This window comes from Rhinoraja longicauda, chromosome 4 (genome assembly GCF_053455715.1).
Source record: "Rhinoraja longicauda isolate Sanriku21f chromosome 4, sRhiLon1.1, whole genome shotgun sequence".
Taxonomy (NCBI): Eukaryota; Metazoa; Chordata; class Chondrichthyes; order Rajiformes; family Arhynchobatidae; genus Rhinoraja; species Rhinoraja longicauda.
This window is the reverse complement of record NC_135956.1, coordinates 62,190,921-62,213,298: the sequence shown is the minus strand read 5'-3', so window position 1 is coordinate 62,213,298 and position 22,378 is coordinate 62,190,921. Positions and strand designations below refer to the sequence as shown.

The window sequence follows — 22,378 nt, the reverse complement described above, 5'->3', positions numbered from 1 at the left end:
CACCAGCCTGGCCACAATCTCATTTTGCTCCTATAATCGGGACGAAGATATAGGAACCTGAAAATCGTGATTATCGGGGTCAAGAATAGCTTCTTCCCAACAAACATCAGTCTCTTGAACACTACACAACACTAACCTCACCAACTATCATCTTCTGTGGACTGTCTTTGGTTCGACTAAGGACGTTGGTTCCTTTTACACTGGTATTATGGTTATTAATTTATTGAATCGAAAATATATATTATATGCTATCTGTGTGTACAGTGTTTATGGGTCTGTTAAACTGCAGCATGTAAGAATTTCATGGTTCTGATGTTTGCACATAGGACAATTAAACGCTTTTTCTAATGAATCACATGTTGTAAAGTTGTAGACACAGGAAGAAAAACTGTTCCATGCGATTCTTTTCCTGCAATAGTACAGAAAAGAATTGATAAGCAAAAAAGGCAGCAAAAAAATAATAAAATTGTAAGTGCTGTAAATAGGAAATAAAAACAGAAAATGCTGGATATAATAAGCAGGCCACACAACATATGTGAAGGGAGAATCTGAATTAATGCTTCAGGTTGATGAACTTTGGTCAGAACTTTAGAAAGTTAGATAACAAACATGTTTTAAATTGTAGAGCACAGTTGAAGTGGAAAAAGCAAAAGGAACAACTCCAGTCGGGCGTAGACCTAAGAGCAAGTGGACGATACAGCTAAGAGTGGATAGTGAAGGCTTGTTAAAGGCAGCTAATCTGTGTGGAGGAAACATTAAGAGGAAGATGAATGAGTATTGAGAGACAACTCTTATTTTTAAGTGGTGTCTCAGGATTAACAATAGCTCTGCAGGTTCTGACATGACTAATGAGGCCAATGTGGAATTTGAGGACTGCTACTGTTCTAAGTTCTATGAAATTTGAAGACTGCTACAGAAGTTTTAAGAACATTCTTAAATCTTTTCTTCTGCCTACTGGTAATTGAGTTCAATTTTGAATGTTTTAAGACGCTGGCGTAAGGCATGCAATTGACATGGCCTGCAAAATGAGTGTAAACGGATGTTGGCCCGGCAGTCTGGCTGAAGTCGATTCACTTATTCTAGAATGGTTCAATGGTACTTTATAGAACACAGAAGAGTACAGCACAAGAATAGGCCCTTCAGCACACTATGTCTGTGTCGAATGTAATGCCAAGACCAACTCTTATCTGCCTGCATATAATCCATATTCTCCATCCCCTACATATCCATGTGCCTATCCAAAAGTCTGTTGAATGCCACTATCGTATCTGCCTCTACTACCATATCTGGCAGCACGTTCCAGGCACTCTGTGAAATAAAAAACTTTCCCACACATCTCCTTTAAACTTTGTTCCTCTTAAAGCTATGCTCTCCAGGATTTGATATGTCCACCGTGGGGAAAAGGTTCTGTTTGTCTACCCTATCAATGCTTTTCATAGTTTAAAAAACTTCTATCAGGTCTTCCCTCAACCTCTGGTGTTCTAGGAAAAATAATCCAAGTCTGTCCAACCTTTTCCTACAGCTAATATCCTGTAATCTAGACATCATTCTGGTGAACCTTCTCTGCACCTTTTCCAAAGCTTCCTTATCCTTCCTGTTTTGGTGCAACCACAACTGCACACAATACTCAAGAGATTCAAGTCAAGAGTGTTTTATTGTCATTTGTTCCGACAACCAAACAAACAAATAATCAAACGATTGTAGTGCAAAGCCAAAATTATGCCCTCAATTCTGTGTTGTTCAGAACTTATTTCATATTATAGGAGTAGCAAGTGGCCATTCGGCCCATCGAGTCTACTCCGCCATCCAATCATGGCTGATCTCTGCCTCCTTATTCCATTTTCCTGCCTTCTCCCCATGACCCTTGACACCTGCTCTGATCAAAAATTTGACTATTTCTGCCTTAAAAATATCCACTGACTTGGCCTCCACAGCCCTCTTGTGGCAATGAGGTATGCAGATTAACTACCCTCTGAATAAAGTTCCTCCTCACCTCCTTTCTAAAAGAGCGTCCTTTAATTCTGAGGATTTGACCTTTGCTCCCAGACTCTTCCACCAGTGGAAACACACTTTCCACATTCACTCTATCTATGCCTTTCATTATTCTGTAAGTTTCAATGAGGTCCCCCCTCAACCTTCTAAACTTCAGCGAGTAGAGGCCCAGTGGCATCAAAACCTCATCATATGCTAACCCACTCATTACTGGAATCATTTTTGTAAACCTCCTCTGGACCCTCTCCAGAGATGGCACATCCTTCCTCAGATATGGGAACCAAATTTGATCACAGTACTCCAAATGTGGCCTGACCAGCGCCGTATGGAGCCTCAGCAGGTTTGGAGGTTGTTGTGTTTAATAGCCTGATGGTTTGTAGGGAAGAAGCTGCTCCTGGATCTGGACATAACATTTTTCAAGCTTCTATTCCTTCTACATGACGGCAGGATTGAAAATGCGACCTTATCAAAGTTCTATAAAACTGCATCATAATTTCCTGACTCTTATATTCAAAACCCCGACCAATGAAGGCGAGTATACCATATGCCTCTTTACCACTATATCTACTTATGTTGCCACTTTCATGGAGTTATGGATTTGGACTTCTGCACATCAATTGTGTTAAGGGTTTTGCCATTAATTGTATATTTTCCTCTTACATTTGACCTCCCAAAGTGCACACCTTACACTTGCTCGGATTAAACTCCATCTGCCACTTTTTCCACCCATTTCCTTAGCTGATCTATATCCAGTTGTATACTTTCAGAGCCTTCCTCATAGTCCACGACCCCAGAAATATTGGTGTCATCTGCAAACTTTAAAACCTACCTGTCTATGTTTACATCCAAGTCATTTATATATATCACATTCAACACAACAGATCCCAGCAGAACTCCAGTGGTCACAAACCTCCAGTCTGAATAATGTTCTTCCATCACAACCCTATGTGTTCTATCAGTAAGCTAGTTCTAAAGCAATATGATCAAGTTGTTATTAATCCTATGCATCTTAATCTTTTAGATTAGCCTGTCAGAGCAGACTTTATTAAAAGCCTTACTAATATCCATATCGATAACATCCCCCAACCTACCAGTGGATTAGTAAGATTTTGTGGAGACTATGTTGATGGTGTGTCTCCTGTGCTTTGAGATGTATGTTTTCAGCAGTACCTCAGAGGCATATTTATAGGGTGGGGATCACAATTGACTCATTGCGCTTTGTGCCGGTCTTGATTTTGATCTGTAAACTCAAAACTCTCACAACTGAAGTATGTCACCTCATTCTGAACTCCGTCTGAAGGGTCTAAACCCAAAATGTCCTCTGCCAATTTTCCTCCACAGATGCTATCTGACCTGCTGAGTACCTCCAGCTTTTTTGCTGAAGTATGTTACTTTTTGAATTCACTTCGTATGTAGATCGACCCTGGTGGAAATTTGTGCAGCTGTTCAAGGTTGTTCAAGGAGTAAAATTGTAAATTGTCCCTGGTGTGTGCAGGATAGTGCTAGTGTACGGGGATTGTTGGTTGGCGCGGACTTGGTGGGCTGAAGGGCCTGTTTCCGCGCTGTATCTCTAAACTAAACTCCAGCTGGTCAGGCAGCATCTCTGGAAGAACTAGATGTTACCTTTCCATGTCCTCCACAGATCATGCGATCGGAGCAGAATTAGGCCATTCAGCCCATCAAGTCTACCCCCCATTCAGTCATGGCTGATCTATCTCTCCCTGCTAACCCCATTCCCCTGTCTTCTCCCCTATAATCTCTGACAACCCTGACATATAAAATTCTTAAGGGGTTGGAGAGGCTAGATGCGGGAAGATTGTTCCCAATGTTGGGGAAGTCCAGAACCAGGGGTCACAGCTTAAGGATAAGGGGGAAGTCTTTTAGGACCGAGATGAGAAAACATTTCTTCACACAGAGTGGTGAGTCTGTGGAATTCTCTGCCGCAGAAGGTAGTTGAGGCCAGTTCATTGGCTATATTTAAGAGGGAGTTAGATGTGGCCCTTATGGCTAAAGGGATCAGGGGGTATGGAGAGAAGACAGGTACAGGTTACTGAGCTGGATGATCAGCCATGATCATATTGAATGGCGGTGCAGGCTCGAAGGGCCGAATGGCCTACTCCTGCACCTATTTTCTATGTTTCTATGTTAACCCATACTAATCAAGAATCTATCTATTTCTGCCTTAAAAAATATCAATTGACTTGGCCTCCACAGCCTGCCATGGCAGAGGTTTAATGCTGCCTGACCCTCTTGAGTTACTCCAGCACTTTTATATATTTTTAAAATTTAAAACCAGCATCTGCAGTTCCTTGTGTCTACGTTCTCTCAATGTATCCATTTGCAGGGCGTGACGTCATAAAGGCCGGTTGTTGCCATTGGGTTACATTGAAGACGAGCGTTGCATTTGGCGTGTTGATACATCCATCAGTGCGAGGTCCCGCCTTCGGGGAGCACCTGCTCCACCTTCTCCCCCTCCCCGCTGGACAGTAGCCGGTTGCTCCATCCCTCCTCTCCCTTTCACCCTCAAACGGCGACTGACTGACGCCCGACTTTCCCCACCCACTCCTCTCGGTCGTGCCGGTGCCAGTGCATTGGCGTCCTGCCGGTTTCGATGGCAACAGGCGGAGGCCGAGCGGAGGTGGCGAGGGGCCGTGTCAACCCACGGCCCCGTGGTATCGGTGCCTCCGCTCGGGTCACCCTGCGGCACGTCGGCTCAGAGCAGTCCGGTGCTCGGCAGCCGGCGGTCGGCCACGTGTGCTCCAGGTGAAGATTTCTTTCCACCGTGTCCGGGGTGTGTCTCGCACACCGTTGCTGCCAATGAATGCAATCGTTGATCCATGCATTGAAGTCCCCAGCAAAGCCAAGGCCCTTTTCCCTGCTCGTTAAACCGCTTCCCGGACTGCTGTGTGCTTCCAACATTTCCGATGATTTTCAGCATTCGTCGTGGTTTTCCTTCATTGCCTGCGGTCACAATAACCTGCCACCCCCAAGCATTGACCAATTGACGCAAAATGTCATTTTGGTTTATTTCAGTGACATTAGAGATAAAAAAAATAACGATTGCATAATGTAGAGTGAATTGAAAACTACCACTCGGTACCGAAAGTTTAAAGCAAACTTTAAACTTCATGAAAGTTTAGGTGACATAAGGAACTGTAGATGCTGTCATCTTGAGCAAAACACAAACTGTTGGAGGGTCTCGACCCGAAACGTCACCCATTCCTTCCCTCCCGAGATGCTGCCTGACCTGCTGAGTTACTCCAGCATTTTGTGAATAAAAACCTTCGATTTGTACCAGCATCTGCAGTTATCTTCTTAAACTGCTGGAGGAACTCAGTGAGTCAGGCAGCATCTGTGGAGGGAATGGATAGGGGTCGTTTGCGGTTGGGTCTCCTGACTTTTGTTTTTAAGGAAATGTTTGATCTCGTTACGTTTTATTCAGTTATTTCATGTTGCAATGTTTCAGTTTTGGACATAAACGAGGCCCAAGTCTGCTTTCGAGGTCCCACCACGGAACAAAATGTGGTAAATTGAGATCTACAAGTCTGACCACCATTGAGAGGTTGGTAAAAGGCTCATTAGTAACATAGTATCAGGAACAACATTTCCCTCCCCCTGGCAAACAAGGGCTTTAATGGTATTGCCCTCTTAATCTGCATTACCTTTTAGGGGAGTGTTGAGTGCAAAATGCTGTTGCATTATGGGGGGGTGAGAGAATTGTAAACATCAATTATACCGAATTAATTCAACATATGGAACATGATTATCATTTGAAGATCATATTGAAAGTAAATTTTGGAATTTTAAATATTAGAAAAATTAAACCATTATTTCGAGTAGGTGGTTATTAAGTTTGTTTTTATAGTTGGGGATCTGAAGTATTTTGTTTGGTTTGTTTTAAATGTGCTTGAGGCATTCTGTACAATATACATGATAACTGAATGCATCAATCTAACAATTTACTCAATTCATGTTCAGTTTGACCCAAATCATAGAGTTGAATAATAAAATTGTAAAATTGCCATTGATTAAAATGAATAAGACTCTTATTTAAGATTAAAATGCTTTAGATTGCATTATCCTGAATTATAAATGAAAAACAGAGGCATTTCAGCATGACCAATGCCATGGGTGATTAATATTGCAATGCAAGCCCAAAGGGTCCATTCTTTTGATTAGATGTGTCTGCTCACTTTTAGGGAAATTGGATTTATTCAAAATTGGGATCCATTTGTACAATGATTCATATATGTTTTTTTAATCTTAACTACCAAATACAAATGATATATTGCTCAAAGATAAATGGTTACATTTTGAGTTGGGTCAATAAATTGTGTAGATAACAATTTGGTCCTCTATTTCACATAGGAAAATTAATTGCAAACATGGAGTGAGAAAAATGCAAGCCAAAGTGACATTTATACACTGATATGGTCTTGCCAGAATTTGTTCAATCTTATCAGGAAGGTGATTACCTAAATGTTTTCTCTTCTTGAAAGATCTTTTTTTTCTGATTCTTAAAAATTATTCAGAATGTAAGAAGTTCAGCTAAACTTTTGCATCAAATTATATATCTGCCATTAATCTTGTACAGTCTAAGAAAGGCCTAACGAACAAAGATTGTATTTGTCTCACCATATAAATGTCTTGCATTTATGTAGCACCTTGCACAGTTTTCATTATACTACTGCTACAATAAAATTAATTTGAAATGTAGTCACTCCAAGAAAAATGGTAGCCTATTTTCACTCAACACACAAAACAGCAATGTGATGGTGCCAAATTAATGTTGTTTAGGGTTGAGTTAAGATGTGAATCCTGCCTGGAGCAGTACTGTAATTTCCCCTGCTGTTTGATTTTTAACATTCACTGCAAAAGCCAGAGGATGCTTGGTTTAAAGTGTAACAGAATCTCGCCTGTACCACATTGAACTATCAGCTTAGATTTTTCATTGATCATCTCAATGTTCTTAGAGTATTTTTATGTTAAATTACATTTCAATTGAGATTTCGTAATTATTTTATATAACAGCAGATGCAATTTCAGTTAAAACCAAGACTTTGGCCACAATTGTCTTTGCTGTTATTACAAATTTTAGAAACATACTTGACACTAATGTAAGTGCAATGTATGCATTGTTGAGTTTTGACTGATTTATTTTTCTTTAAAAAAAGTACAGCCTGCAGTTTGCTATTTAAAAGGTTTTTTTTCCCCAAAGTATAGCCATGGAATTTAATCAAAGCTTCTGGCAGAGGTGTACTGATAATGCTTGGTAAAAATATTCGAAAGTTGATCTGCTCCTTCATCCTTTTATGGTCCCTTGTGTTTATTAGGGCTATTATTGCAGCTGGGATGCATAATTGCTTATGGGGATGTTTTCTGCCTCAGTGTTCCACAATGCAACATATGCCAATCTATTGTGCAATCATTAACATTTAAAACAATAGCTTTTATTTCTTCAAAAACTATTTCTATATTAAACAATGAGGGTGCTTTTACCAAAAGCATTTACAATTAGTAGCATTTTGAAATACATTACTGGAGAACAGAATGAGTTGTATATCTGTTTTTTTTGGTAGTGATGGAGAAATTAAAGTTAGGAATTTGAATAATTTCAGAAGAGGAGGGAAAATCTGCTATTTGGAATAGTCATTTACATAGTTTACTGAGCTTGATAATTAACTTCACTGCAAGTAAGAACCAGTTTAAAGTAAAAACATGATTGGGAGCTCGCTGATCATTATAAACCATTAAGGCATATATTTATTGTTAATGCTATTTGGTGAATACCATACCCTCTATTTCCAAATGAAGTTAATTGTGGACCCATGTTACCTAGTTGCATGAGCTCCTGAATAGAAGAATTCTCATCGGATACACAACATCTTCAGACATCTTGCACTGTTGTATTCAATATATTACATGTTCAAGTCATGGTGTGATTTAAACTCTCAATCAAGCTCTCAATTTCTTGATTAGATAGGTAGATTGTCAGCACTGAGCTAACTTAATTGTACACCGTCCAATGTTATTTTTCATTTAACCATGAAAAAAGCAATATACAAGCTTAAATGGATGAATATTCATAACATATTTAACATTTTCAACCTAGCTGACGTTTTTACTGATTTAACCGACTTAGGCTTCAAAATTATTTTAACTGGACAATCCCTTTGTGATTTCCCAAGTTTATGAAAACTGTCCTGTAAATTAGTTTTTCAGTCAATTTATTTGTGTGAATGTGCTTTCCATTAATTAGTCTTTTTGTGTAAATCTATGTTCTTAAGTTTTGATTTTGGATTTAAGAATAAAAGCCGACATTTCATTTATTTATATTGGTTACTTAATCAGTAGGATTAAATTATGCAATTATTATTGCATGAACTTTTTCTTCATTTTGAAAGAAGTATGTCTGGCATATCTTTAAGATGTGAGTCATTGTGAGGATTTTTTAATTTATTTTAAAAAAAACTTGAATAAATATCTATGAAATGACATTATTGGTCATGCCTGAATGCATATTTTTAAATTGTAAAATATATTTTAATTATTAGAGTAAATGATGACTTGTTTTATTCTGCTCTGTGCCTGACTGCTATGGTTCCAATCTGATAGATAGCATGTCTGATTGTGTTAAATATTATTTTTCAAATTACAACATAACAATCTGACAATTATTTCTAGCTTACCATGGGAAGTTCTGCTGAAGATCTTTACATACCTAGATGTTTCTTCCTTGTTGTGTGCTGGTTGTGTCAGCAAGCGTTTCTACCATATGTCGAATGACAAGTAAGTGGGCATGGATGCTTTTGTTTAAGGTAGATGGAATATTGTTTAACCAGACTAGAGTGATCTGCCCCCCTCCCCCCGCTCACACAATGTGTGTGTGTTGGTGTGTCTGTCCCCGGTTAATTACATCAACGGGCCCCAACTGTGCAGGCGTGGATGCGTTGGTAGTCAAACACGCAGACCCCTTAGGCTTCCATTGTGACGTCATACATGGCTGACAGGGACGGCAGATGGAAAATAGTTTTTTTAAGTTTAAAAAGGTGATTTTTAATGTTTAAAAAATGAAAAAAAAAATGAAAACATAGCAAACATTTGAACCACAAGACAATGGTGATTAAGGTGGTGCTAAAATTGTGCCGCTATCGTGTACCGTTTTGGCTGTATTTCAATCACTAAATCTTAAATATATATATATATTTTCTGTATCTTTTCCAGTTTAATTTGGCACAGAATCTACTGCAGCTATTTTGTCTCCAAAAGCAAGGCTTGGAAGCCAAAAGCTGTAGGTATAGCTACCGAGACATTGAGTAGAATCTCTTTCCAGGACAATCCGCCGGGATTTTGGAAGAAAGAATATATACGTAAATGTACATGCTCTGGCACAAGAGGAGTTGGGCTATTGCTGAAATCCATTAACCGTTACACAGGATTGCCTTCAAAATTCAGAGAAGCAGTAAAGTAAGAAACATGATTTAATAACAATGTCATATGACAGAAGTAAATACAATGGGGTGCTTGTATTATAATGAATTGAAGAGCTTTTGCTGATGTTGGAAATGTAAATTCTGATACTTTTTACTACATAAATAGTCTTCATATGTTAGTTTGAATAAAAAGTAATTGTAGCACATATTTCCTGTATGTTTTCCTTTTGGGGAGTTACTTAACTGGCTTTATAGAAGAAAATCAAGTATAATTACCAGTGCAACTCCATTTTGTAAATTAGTTTGAATTGAAGTTAACCATAGTGACAGTATACTCAATCTCTAAAAAAAAGTATTATGTATTTGCAGAGCTCTTGGAATTACCTGGATGATTGCTCTTCGTGAAAGAACTGGGAAAGAACATGTCCATGAGCAAAGTAAAGCCTGCTTCAATGATACATCTGCTACCTTATGTTGGAACAGTACAGTATGGCCTCCTCTGTGTAGACTGAAGACACTCTGTGTGTATGGAATCACACCATTATTTCCTCTAAGTAAAACAGCTGGAATGCATGGGTAAGCTTGGGAGAATTGACTGTGCTGTGTAAGCAAACTAATTGCTTGTGATGTTTATCTGCACTTCATTATTTTTACTGCACAGATCATGAACTAGATACAAGGCTGATTCCTTTGACCTCTGTCCTGCTTTAAATGGGTCTATCGAGCACTATTAAACTGAGAAAAATTGCATTTTGATTCTAAATAATATCTCACTTAGACTGTGGCATCTGCAGCATTCCTTGTGAAGGTGGCTGCAAAGCAATGAATTTCATCTATGTGATCTCTGTAATTTTCCTTTAGGAAGTGATCTGGTGGCCTTTAACAGCAAGGGTACATGGAAGTCCTCTCCAATCCACCCTTGTCTCCTTTCACCTACTCGTAACTCATCTCAATCACGAAATACATCAGAATATTTGCGCATTTGGCAAGGGAGCAAGACATTAATTCTTCTCTATCTTGACAATTTCACTAAATTCCTCTTCTCTTCAATGCTCCTTAAATTTTGCCCTGATGTCGTCTGTTGTGGCTTGGTCTAAAAGTTTAAGTCCATTTTGAATGATGTTTGTCATATTAATGGTTGCGGTAGAATTGGTGAGTTGCCTGGTAACAGCTGGGAGGAAACCATCCCTGAATCTGGAGATGTGCGTTTTCACACTTCTGTACCTTTTGCTCAAAGGGAGAGGGGAGATGGTGTTTCGGACTTCCACCTATAGGGTAATTTGGAGTATCCTTAAACAATGGATTTCAGTGGTCAAGAAACAAAATCTCTGCAAATAAAAAAAAACTTGCTGGTTAGTAAGAGCTTTTGTGAGGACAGGATTTTTTTTTAAATGCTTATCTGCCACTCTGTCCTTGGCTTACTGCTACTCTTCCTCTTCTCCCCTTCAATTCAGAACATTGCAGAGATAGCAGAACTTAACAACTTGGGTATTTAAATCATTATCTGAAAACTAGTGCTGTGGCCCACAATGAACCAAGGGAGCACCTGTAGGTATAGGAATACTCACTTCTTAGTTAAACATATCAATAAATATCCATCCGCTATCTTCCTGATGACCTTGTTGGCACATAAAGTAATCCAGCCAAAATGGAAAACTGGGCTAGAATACTTAAAATCAATTTGAAATTCTAATTGCATCATAGAAACTTAGACTGTTTCTGTGTTGACTGCCTCTTTTGTGGGACTCTTAATTTTCAAGAGCAATCATGATGAAAATTGTGACTGGTATTTTCACTTGGTTGCAGGATCAGTTGATCTTTTGCATTCTAACTATCCATCTGAATGTATATTGGTGAGTTAGTTCAAAGATGTGTCGAGGTTCAGCTCTGATTATTTATTCAGGCCTGTGGACTATCAGATGAGCATCATCGCAACCTTCTGCACTCATACTTTGAACAATACTTTGGAACTAGAAGAATAAAGGCAGACTATTTTATCCTATTTCTTTGTAACTGTTAAGTTAATGCAGGGTAATTATGCAATGTGTAAAATTCTATTTTTCCTCTTTTATCATTTTGTTTCAGTTGAAGCGATAGTGTCCTATGGAAACATGTGAATCTGGATTTTATAAAGGGGTTTGCATAAATGGGGATGGTTATTTTAAATAAAAGGAAATGTTATTTTTCTTAAATAATAAATAGAAATTAAGAAATCTTTCACGCCTTGAGATTAATTTCATTCTAAATTTCTAATGTTTCTTTTAGCCCTCGCCGGCGATCTCTACTTGTGGAATATGACCTGACAACTCTGGAAGAGTCCAGTACCTTTATTGGCTGTGACAAACTTGTTAAGTTGAGATGCTTATACCCTGGTTTGTTGCTGGGCTGCTGGCAAGTGAGTTAATGTTACACCAAGCAAGTTTCACCAAGCAAGGTCACACAAACACAAATGAAATAACCAGACAATCTTTATTCGCAACTCATTGCACCCATTGGATTACTGGACTTGGCATGTGCTGTTCTGATTAACTGTTATATACATTTTGTTTCCCACATCAATGTGAGCAATTCACTTCAATTATTTAATGACAGAACTTAGAACAAGAGTTGTGTGTAATGACTTGTGTAAATAATTCAGGAAAAAATAAGGAGCACATTATGTGCATGTTATGAACTACATGCAAATTTACATGTAAGTTTACAAATTTACATTCCCTGTAAGTTTATTTAAAATTAAAAAAAATTGTATTGGTAAATCTAACGATCAGTTTCTATGAAATCCTAACTACAACTTACAGAGAACTTCAATCTGGGACTAACTCAGCAGGTGGGGCAGGCTCAGGCAACTCAAGCAGCATCTCTGGAGAGAAGGAATGGGTGACGTTTCGAGTTGAGATCCTTCTTCAGACATCACCCATTCCTTCTCTCCAGAGATGCTGCCTGTCCTGCTGAGTTACTCCAGCTTTTTTGTATCTATCTTCGGTTTAAACCAGCATCTGCAGTTCCTTCCTATACATTCAATCTGTGACTCTAGTGCTGTCACTGTTTGTAATGGATTTGGACCAGCCATGACCATGGGAAGCTATCTCCGTGCTCCCTGGTAATGGCAGCCTTCCTTGTCAAAATCATGGTATGTTACTTCTTCCCATACCTGTTTATCTCCTTTCCCCTCCTGTTGCCATTGGCAGATTTTTTTTTTACAAGTGCTGACTCTCTACCCAGGGGCCCATGTGGCATCGTGAAGCATGTGGATTCAGGTTTTAATACTCTGAAAAAAGAATAAATCATACTAACAAATTAATGGAGGAAGGGTGTATCAGTTTCACAGTGGTACTTTCACACTGGGTTTAGCATGAGTGTTGTGCGTAACTTGAAATGCTAGTTTTTTGTGGCACTGTGTTTCTAATCATATACTACAATGCAATGCTAAATGTTATCCGGAATGAAATTTTACAAAAGAATGAGGATTGCTGTACATTGCTTATTATTGGTTGTGAGACAGCAAGGCCCTAATATTGACGAGGGGATTTCTTGATCAAGCAAGAGGTACCGCTCAGAGTCCTTGCTGCTGCTGGACTATCATAAAACTGAGTGTTTGGATGGACTAAATATTGGTAAAGAGAAGCTATAAGAATGTGGCTAGCTGCTCTTAAAGTAGAAAGATCATCTAATCCTGACAGAATGCATCTTGGGTTGCTGATGGAAGAAGTCACTGAGGTAGTGTCCATAATCACACAATCATATCATATCATATATCATATCATATACAGCCGGAAACAGGCCTTTTCGGCCCACCAAGTCCGTGCCGCCCAGCGATCCCCGTACATTAACACTATCCTACACCCACTAGGGACAATTTTTAAAAAAAAATCTTTTTTAACATTTACCCAGCCAATTAACCTACATACCTGTACGTCATTGGAGTGTGGAAGGAAACCGAAGATCTCGGAGAAAACCCACGCAGGTCACGGGGAGAACGTACAAACTCCTTACAGTGCAGCACCCGTAGTCAGGATCGAACCTGAGTCTCCGGCGCTGCATTCGCTGTAAAGCAGCAACTCTACCGCTGCGCTACCGTGCCGCCCTTTATATCTTTATTAGCTCAGTTTAGCACTTTTTCTGGATACAAATTGAATCTTAATAAGAGCGAACTATTTCCTTTAAATAGACTGGTTCCAATTTATAATAACTTGCCTTTTAAATTAGTTAATAATTATTTTATATATTTAGGGATTAAGATTACCAAAAAACATAAGGATTTATTTGGGGTTAATTGTTTACCCTTATTGGATCAGATTAAATGTTTATGTACTAAATGGTCACCATTATCAATATCTCTGGTAGGCCGGATTAATGCTATCAAGATGATTATTTTACCTAAGTTTTTATATATATTTCAAGCAATACCAATTTTTATTCCCAAATCCTTTTTTGATACAGTTGATTCTAAAATATCTTCATATATATGGCAAAATAAAAATCCTAGATTAGGGAAAAAACATTTACAAAAATCCAAAAAGGAAGGTGGATTGGCATTGCCTAATTTTAGATTCTATTATTGGGCAACTAATATTCGTTACCTGAAATGTTGGCTAAACGACTTGGACTTATCTCCGAGTCCTCATTGGGTAGATTTGGAAACTAAATCGGTACAAGGATTTTCATTGGGCTCTATCTTAGGAACTTCTCTTCCTTTAGCTCCTTCTAAGTTACATAAACAAATTGACAATCCGATAGTTAAACATACCTTACGAATATGGTTTCAATTTCGGAAATTTTTTGGATTGAATTATTTTATTTTAGAGATGCCCATTGTATCGAATTTTTTCTTTCACCCCTCTCTGATGGATCAAGCCTATCTAGTTTGGAGGATTAAAGGTATAGTACGATTTTCAGATTTATTTTTGGATAATTGTTTCATGTCTTTTGAACAATTATCTAACAAATATAATGCACACAATGATTCTGGGGATGGGTCCTGAGGACTGAAACATTACAACTGTTGCATCCTTCTTCAAAAACCTGATGTTGTAATAAACCCAGTAACTGCAGACCAGTCAGTATGTAAATATTGTATAAAAAGAGTAGCTAAAGAAAATGTAGAATAATGCTCCTGCCCCCTGGAGAATGAGACTGGATAAGAAGTCTTTAGATTCTGGAGTAGTTCCTGAGGATTGGAGGGTAGCTAATGTAACCCCACTTTTCAAAAAGGGAGGGAGAGAGAAAACGGGGAATTACAGACCAGTTAGTCTAACATCGGTAGTGGGGAAAATGCTAGAGTCAGTTATTAAAGATGGGATAGCAGCACATTTGGAAAGTGGTGAAATCATTGGACAAAGTCAACATGGATTTATGAAAGGTAAATCATGTCTGACGAATCTTATAGAATTTTTCGAGGATGTAACTAGTAGAGTGGATAAGGGAGAACTAGTGGATGTGTTATATCTGGACTTCCAGAAGGCTTTCGACAAGGTCCCACATAAGAGATTAGTATGCACACTTAAAGCACACGGTATTGTGGGTTCAGTATTGATGTGGATAGAGAACTGGCTGGCAGACAGGAAGCAAAGAGTAGGAATAAACGGGTCCTTTTCAGAATGGCGGGCAGTGACTAGTGGGGTACCGCAAGGCTCAGTGCTGGGACCCCAGCTATTTACAATATATATTAATGATTTGGACGAGGGAATTGAATGCAACATCTCCAAGTTTGCGGATGACACGAAGCTGGGGGCAGTGTTAGCTGTGAGGAGGATGCTAGGAGGCTGCAACGTGACTTGGATAGGTTAGGTGAGTGGGCAAATGCATGGCAGATGCAGTATAATGTGGATAAATGTGAGGTTATACACTTTGGTGGCAAGAACAGGAAAGCAGACTATTATCTGAATGGTGGCCGATTAGGAAAAGGGGAAATGCAACGAGACCTGGGTGCCGTGGTACACCAGTCATTGAAAGTAGGCATGCAGGTGCAGCAGGCAGTGAAGAAAGCGAATGGTATGTTGGCATTCATAGCTAGGGGATTTGAGTATAGGAGCAGGGAGGTTCTGCTGCAGTTGTACAGGACATTGGTGAGACCACACCTGGAGTATTGTGTACAGTTTTGGTCTCCTAATCTGAGGAAAGACCTTCTTGCCATAGAGGGAGTATAGAGAAGGTTCACCAGATTGATTCCTGGGATGGCAGGACTTTCATATGAAGAAAGACTGGATAGACTCGGCTTGTATTCGCTGGAATTTAGAAGATTGAGGGGGGATCTTATAGAAACTTACAAAATTCTTAAGGGGTTGGACAGGCGAGATGCAGGAAGATTGTTCCCTATGTTGGGGAAGTCCAGAACAAGGGGTCACAGTTTAAGGATAAGGGGGGTCTTTTAGGACCGAAGGTATTTATTCACAAAATGCTGGAGTAACTCAGCAGGTCAGGCAGCATCTCGGGAGAGAAGGAATGGGTGACGTTTCGGGTCGAGACCCTTCTTCAGACCTTCTTTTAGGACCGAGATGAGAAAGTTTTCTTCACACAGAGAGTGGTGAATCTGTGGAATTCTCTGCCACAGAAGGTAGTTGAGGCCAGTTCATTGGCCTATATTTAAGAGGGAGTTAGATGTGGCCCTTGTGGTTAAAGGGATCAGGGGGTATGGAGAGAAGGCAGGTACAGGATACTGAGTTGGATGATCAGCCATGATCATATTGAATGGCGGTGCAGGCTCGAAGGGCCGAATGGCCTACTCCTGCACCTATTTTCTATCTTTCTAAGTGTCTGATACCTTGAAAATATATATATGTTTCTATCTGTATTCCTGGTACAATACCTGTACAATGATCATTGACATTTTGAAGCAAAAAGATGGAAGAACTTGATCACTATCAGTAGCATTTACATACTTAACAAAATATTGGGCGAGTGATCAGGAATTAGTAAACATGGAATTGATTGGGAAATAAAACAAAAGTTCCTTGAAGGAAATCTTATTTACACAGCAAGTAATTAGGGCCTGGAATGCAGTGGTAAGGGTAGTAGTAGAGGCAGATTAAATTATAGCATTCAAAAGGGAGCAGGGTATATATTTATTAGGAAAGAATTAGTAATGCACCAGGGATTTATCTAATTGAATAGGACGAACTGGAATTCTCTAATCAATAGAGACTTAGTGGTCCGCATAGCCTTTTGTGCAGTAAACATGCAGTGATAATATTGGAATTATAATTGCACCATAAATTCACCAGAAAAATGTCCAGATATTTGTTTATTATGATAATTGGATTAAAGTGAGACCACACGTTTCATCTTCACAATAAGATGTGCCATGAGCAACAAAGTGAATGTGTGTTTTATTTTGCACCTGTGCAATTGTGATGATACCAGAATGATCTTCCTGATGAATAATGATATCGGGCATAAATTATAAGTCATCAAGTACTTTTTTTAATGTTCTAGGAGGATGGGGAATTGGCTGTTATTGTAGCAAATCTTCATTTCCATCAACTCATTGAGAAGAGCACGTTGGGGTCAGTTTCCTGGTAAGGAGAATCGCATTTGTCTAAAATTCAAACGAATAGCTAGATTATATTTCAATTATTAATTACTGGGTTGCATTGTATATTTATATAAATTTCTTTTTATAACTATAGATCACAAAGAGTGTCTTTGTTTATCTTGAAGGTCAAACTATTCAGCATGAGGTTTAGATAAACTCATCCGTTCTTTATCCAAAAGACTTTCCTCTGCTATTGTATAACGTATGTAGATAGTGATTGCTTGGACATCGGGAAAGTATTTATTTTGATCATATTCTTTATTTGATACTTTTAATTAAAAGCCCATATATGCCACCACCTCGTGACCCAGTGCCGGATGACGTTGTCTCAGAATATGGGCTAATTGGCTATCATTGCCACATTGCTTTGCACAACGGAAGAAGCTCTTGCATGTCTGGCAGCTTTCATAACCTATTCTGCAGAAAAGGTAATTAGGTTTCTAATTTGGTTTGTATGGCTTTTGTACAAATGATTTTGGTAGCCTAGCGATTAAATTTTGGCTGCATTTCCCTTCAATGGAACAGGGAGGGATTTTTTTTGGTCTCCCTTTTACTCTGTACTGTAGAGTCATTTTTACATAAAGTTGTCAATTTTTGGTGGCAACTAAAACAACAGGAGAGCAGCAATGAATCTAGAAGCAGCACTTTGATGATCAGGAGATCTGTTGACAAGTCCAGCAGGGGAGGACTCCAGCTTCAAATAACCAGTTTAATAAATTAAAATGAAGTACTGTTGGGACTGGAAACCTGAACCGTTGAAAGTGAATGAACCTTAAAATAATCTTTACAGTTTTTAATCTTTTCTGAAACCATCTTTCTTTTGTCAGTATACTTTCTATGCTAGTAAGTATTGTATTTCGATTATCATTAGATTTAAATTTACTACTGTTTTCCATTTAATTTGGTAAACTGTTGCAGACTTTATTACTAATGCTCTCTCATTATTTCAGAATCTATCCAGAATGGCTTCTTGCAAATAATGATCATAAGTTTAGAGAATGAGTCCCAGCACAGCACCATCAGTGGAAGTATCTACATCCCTTGGAATACAGAGTTCTTAAAAGGCAAAATACAAGTATGAGAATTAATAATGATGATGTCCACTTTTTATTTAGTTAGCGATCATATAATGATGATGATGTCCACTTTTTGTTTAGTTAGAGATCATAGATCATAGAAGTCTCTCTTTTTGTCACTGATCATTGGGCCACATCACCTTTGTCGAGGTGATTTTTTTGATGGAGCACAAGACTCTTTTAAAATTGATGACAAGTGGAGGACTTGGTAGAGAACTGGTAGCCATTAATATGTGTTCTTTCCGTCCATGTGGTCAGTTTTGGTACTTTATATTTGACAGGATATCAGAATTTGGATTTTTCCATAATATTCTAATTTACGAGGAATAGTGCAACATCACACGTCTAGAAACTGGTGTTAATTTCTATGACTTTATGAAAAAGACATGACTTAATTATGTCTTCCTTTGTCCCGCCCCCCTGACATCAGTCTGAAGAAGGGTCTCGACCCGAAACGTCACCCATTCCTTCTCTCCCGAGATGCTGCCTGACCTGCTGAGTTACTCCAGCATTTTGTGAATAAATCGATTTGTACCAGCATCTGCAGTTATTTTCTTATATGAATTAATTATGTGTCAATGTTTTAAACTAGTGTCCTACTTATCACATCACAATTAGTTTGCTCTTCAGACATACGCTTGATATTTGTTTAATGGCTCATATTTTCTGCTGGGACTATTTATCTTTGTGCTGTTCTTTATTTACATTATATATATTTTTTCCAGCATTGTTGCTTGATGGATGTGACTGTTTTGGATGAAACTGAAAAGCCATTCTGGTGCATAAGCTCGCCTGTGGCTTTGCAATCCACTTCTACACCCGACATCCGATTTAGCTATCTGGGCAAGAGACAGACAATTGAATACAAGGATCATGAAGGAAAAGTTCATATGGAGCTAATATGGTTGGAAGAACAACAGCAATATTTCATAGTCAATCTTGTTCTTTACCTCAGTGTTAGAAAAGTAAATGCCTGGTTTTCAACAAGTTACTAACTGTCTACATCAATATCTATATAGTAACCTTTAGAAAATATTTGTTTGATGGCCATACAATTGGCAGTGAGTCACAATGCTGCATTCTTTGAGGGCTTCCAACGTGAAACATATTGAAAATCTTTTTTGATTCAATTGCAACCTCAGCTATTGGATGTTAGCTACAGACGTCCACCTTCCTAATAAATGTATTAAAAACATTATACTTGAAGTTTATTGAGAGTGATTGTTGATTGGTTGCTTGTTTGTACCTGGTAATACATTTTCATCCAGACAAATTGCAGGGATAGTTCTTTGCCTTAACTTTATTCTAATAACAAAGTAATAGCAGCATTTGAAAGGGCCCAGGATTTCTTTCAAGGCAGAGCCACTGCGTTTGCTTGCATCTGTACATAGCTCCATTTAAAGACGGATCTTTTGTGAACGACACTCAAGGTGACTAGAAATTCAGACATAATATATAAGGAACTAAAAAAAGCCTGACAACTGAAATATCGAACAAAAAAATAGAGAAATTTAAAGTAAAGGAGGAATGGGGCTGAATAACTGAGTGGCAAGCAATCTGTAATAGAAGTGCAGAGAGCTTTTAAGTTTGCATCCAACAATTATTGTTTGAAAGGTATAGCAGTGTGAAATCTTTATATCTTGAGTTAGACCTGCATCATCACATTTCAGCAGTGGAAATTTATAGTAATTTAATTTGAATGAAATGTGCTTTGGCTCAAGAGAGATCAGTCTACCACAATCGAAGTGCTGATCAATAGCATTGTTTCTAATTGAGCCTAAGGAGACTTGGGGAATGTGATGGCTAAAGTGACACTTGTGGAACCCAACAATGCAACCGACTTTGATGGTTACTTTAAGTGAAAGGGTAATTATAATTAGCTGATTAATGATGCAGTACTTTTGGGATTATTATAGTATTTTTAAAAATTGTATGTTTTCTTAAAGTTCTTTGGTTGTAGAAACCCATAAAATGGAAATGTAATTAAGTGGATAAAGTACAGAGCTGTTTCAGAGACCATTGTGAAGTTATCTAATCAACCGGACACATTGGCCATTTTGAAAGCGTTTTTGTTAAGGAATTGTCCAGCTTCATACCAGTCCTTTGTGAATCTGTGTCAGTTCACGCAGTAAATTTAAACTTAATATGAAATGCCATACTTTGTATCAGGTGGCATACTTATGTTTGGACTTCGCATTTCCTTTGAGGCATTCCTTTAACTTGTTTATTTAAATGTTATATGTCATCTTGTTGCATGTTGGGCCATGCAAAATTGCTGTATTTTGTTTATACTTTTTCATTTCAAGGCAGAATAGATATATTCAAATATTATAAATGATGCAACTTGAGGATTTCAGTGTCATTTCGTTTGTTTAAAAAATAAATAACTGGAGTCAATAATATTAACAGAAATGTAGAAAATAGGTGGAGGAGGCCATTTGGCCCTTTGAGCCACCACCGCCATTCATATGATCATGGCTGATCTTCAACAATCAGTAACCTTTGCCTGCCTTCTCCCCACATCCCTTGATTCCACAAGGCCCTAGAGCTCAATTTAACTCTCTTTTAAATTCATCCAGTGAATTGGCCTCCACTGCCTTCTGTGGCAGCGAATTCCACAAATTCAGAACTCTCTGAATATTGATCTATATTGGAAGTTGACATTGGATGTGACATTATATTTGCGTGTATCAGTGTGCTCCTGAGGTTGATCACCGCCTTCGTATTTGTATGACTGGCCTCCTGTGTAGACAAGAATCTTGGGCGGGTGATTATACCAGGTCTTTTGTATTATTTTTCATAGCAAGTTTCATATCCGGTATTCATATTGTGTAAATAAAAGGATATTATGCATCTTATGATTAGTGAGTTTATTTTGTGTAGTCAATGTTTCTGGAAAGAAGAATGGCTTTCTGTCCTTTGCCAAACTCTGGTAGATGTTGGTGATCTTGCTTCAGTGCATCATTTGTGCACAAGTGTTCCATCAGCTTGTTTTCAACAAGAGATTAATTTTATGAAACAAAGGAAATATATTTGAATATTTGTCATTATGCAGACTACAGGTGGTGCTCTTGTTTAAAACATTAAAAAAACAAGTGCATTTGACAACAAAAGTTTACATACTAAATCATTCCAATTTCAGAGTCTGCTAAACTGGACTTTACTTTTATTGTAAACAAGTGGACCCGTTGGGTCCAAACCTCTCCTGCATTGGTGCACACCCCCCCCCCCCCCCTTCGGCCCAACCGTGGCCCAGACTGGGCGGGGAGTGCCCCCATGGCTGTGGGTGGGCAAGGGGGGTACAGGTAAAAGGCACTGACCTCGGACCCCTTTCTCCTGCGGGTCTCTCCTACGGGCTGGGCGTGGAACCGAAGCGTCTCCTGTAGCTCGGCTGCGATTTGCGGCGGGGAACAGTAGCGACGGCATGGATCTGTTGCCGGTCGGGGAGTGTCTCCCGGGGCCGTGGGTGGGCGAGAGTGGACAGGGAGAAGGCAGTGACCTCGGCCCCACTTCTCCTGCGGGCCAGGCATGGAGCCAAAGCCTCTCCTGCAGCTCGGCTGCGAGCGGCGGGGATGGCCATCTTGTGCGCTGCACCACGGGAGGAAGGTCAGGCGCGGGGCATGCCGGGACGGGCGCCGGTCCTCCTGTTGGTCCTCCGGGTGGGGGGGGGAGGGGGGAAGTGCATTTATTAAAGTTTATTAGGTAAATTGTTTTTAAAAAGTAACAAAAGTGGGTTTATTCAGACCACGGGGGAATGGTGAGTAGGGTGGGCCTAAAGGTTATGCTGTTGTATACCGTTTTGGCTGTGTGGAGGGCATGGTACACACAAACACACAAACATAAACATATACACAAACCAGGAGTTTCAGTAATATAGGTACCATGATGTAGGAAATCGCCCTTGGTTTCCATTGAGCATAATAATTAAAGGCTCGTAGTTACTTTAGTGCCTCAGGGGTTCAGTAAAACTACCTGAGACATTTTCCAAGGTTTATAGTCTGAAGAAGGGTCTCGACCCGAAACATCGGCCATTCCTTCTCTCCTGAGATGCTGCCTGACCTGCTGATTTACTCCAGCATTTTGTGAATACATTCCAAGGTTTATAAATCATTTGAAAATTCACATGTTGGTGTGAGTTGCATGTCGAAATTTTGTTCTATCATATGTATCTGGAAAATAGCTTCCATTACGCAGATGAAGCTATGAAAAGATACTGCAGTGTTAATGCATCACTCATTCATCAGTGTACAAAAGTCACTCCCTTTACCATTCTTCTGTTGACTATTTTGTTTAGAAACAAGGGTCACGTCCAATAACTCAAACTAATTCCAAAGCAATGGAAAGTC

General features: G+C 39.0%; 1 protein-coding gene across 1 annotated transcript; it reads left to right on the top strand.

Annotated features, from left to right (window-relative positions):
* Positions 1–4,475: 4,475 nt before the first annotated feature.
* fbxo15 (F-box protein 15) lies at positions 4,476–20,858 on the top strand. Its single transcript, XM_078397826.1, has 10 exons — positions 4,476–4,755; positions 5,459–5,554; positions 8,677–8,781; positions 9,217–9,459; positions 9,795–10,001; positions 11,691–11,820; positions 16,857–16,939; positions 17,239–17,384; positions 17,907–18,031; positions 18,758–20,858. The coding sequence occupies exons 1-10, from the start codon at positions 4,604–4,606 to the stop codon at positions 19,025–19,027; spliced, it is 1,557 nt and encodes a 518-aa protein (XP_078253952.1). The 5' UTR covers positions 4,476–4,603; the 3' UTR covers positions 19,028–20,858.
* The last annotated feature ends 1,520 nt before the right edge of the window (positions 20,859–22,378 follow it).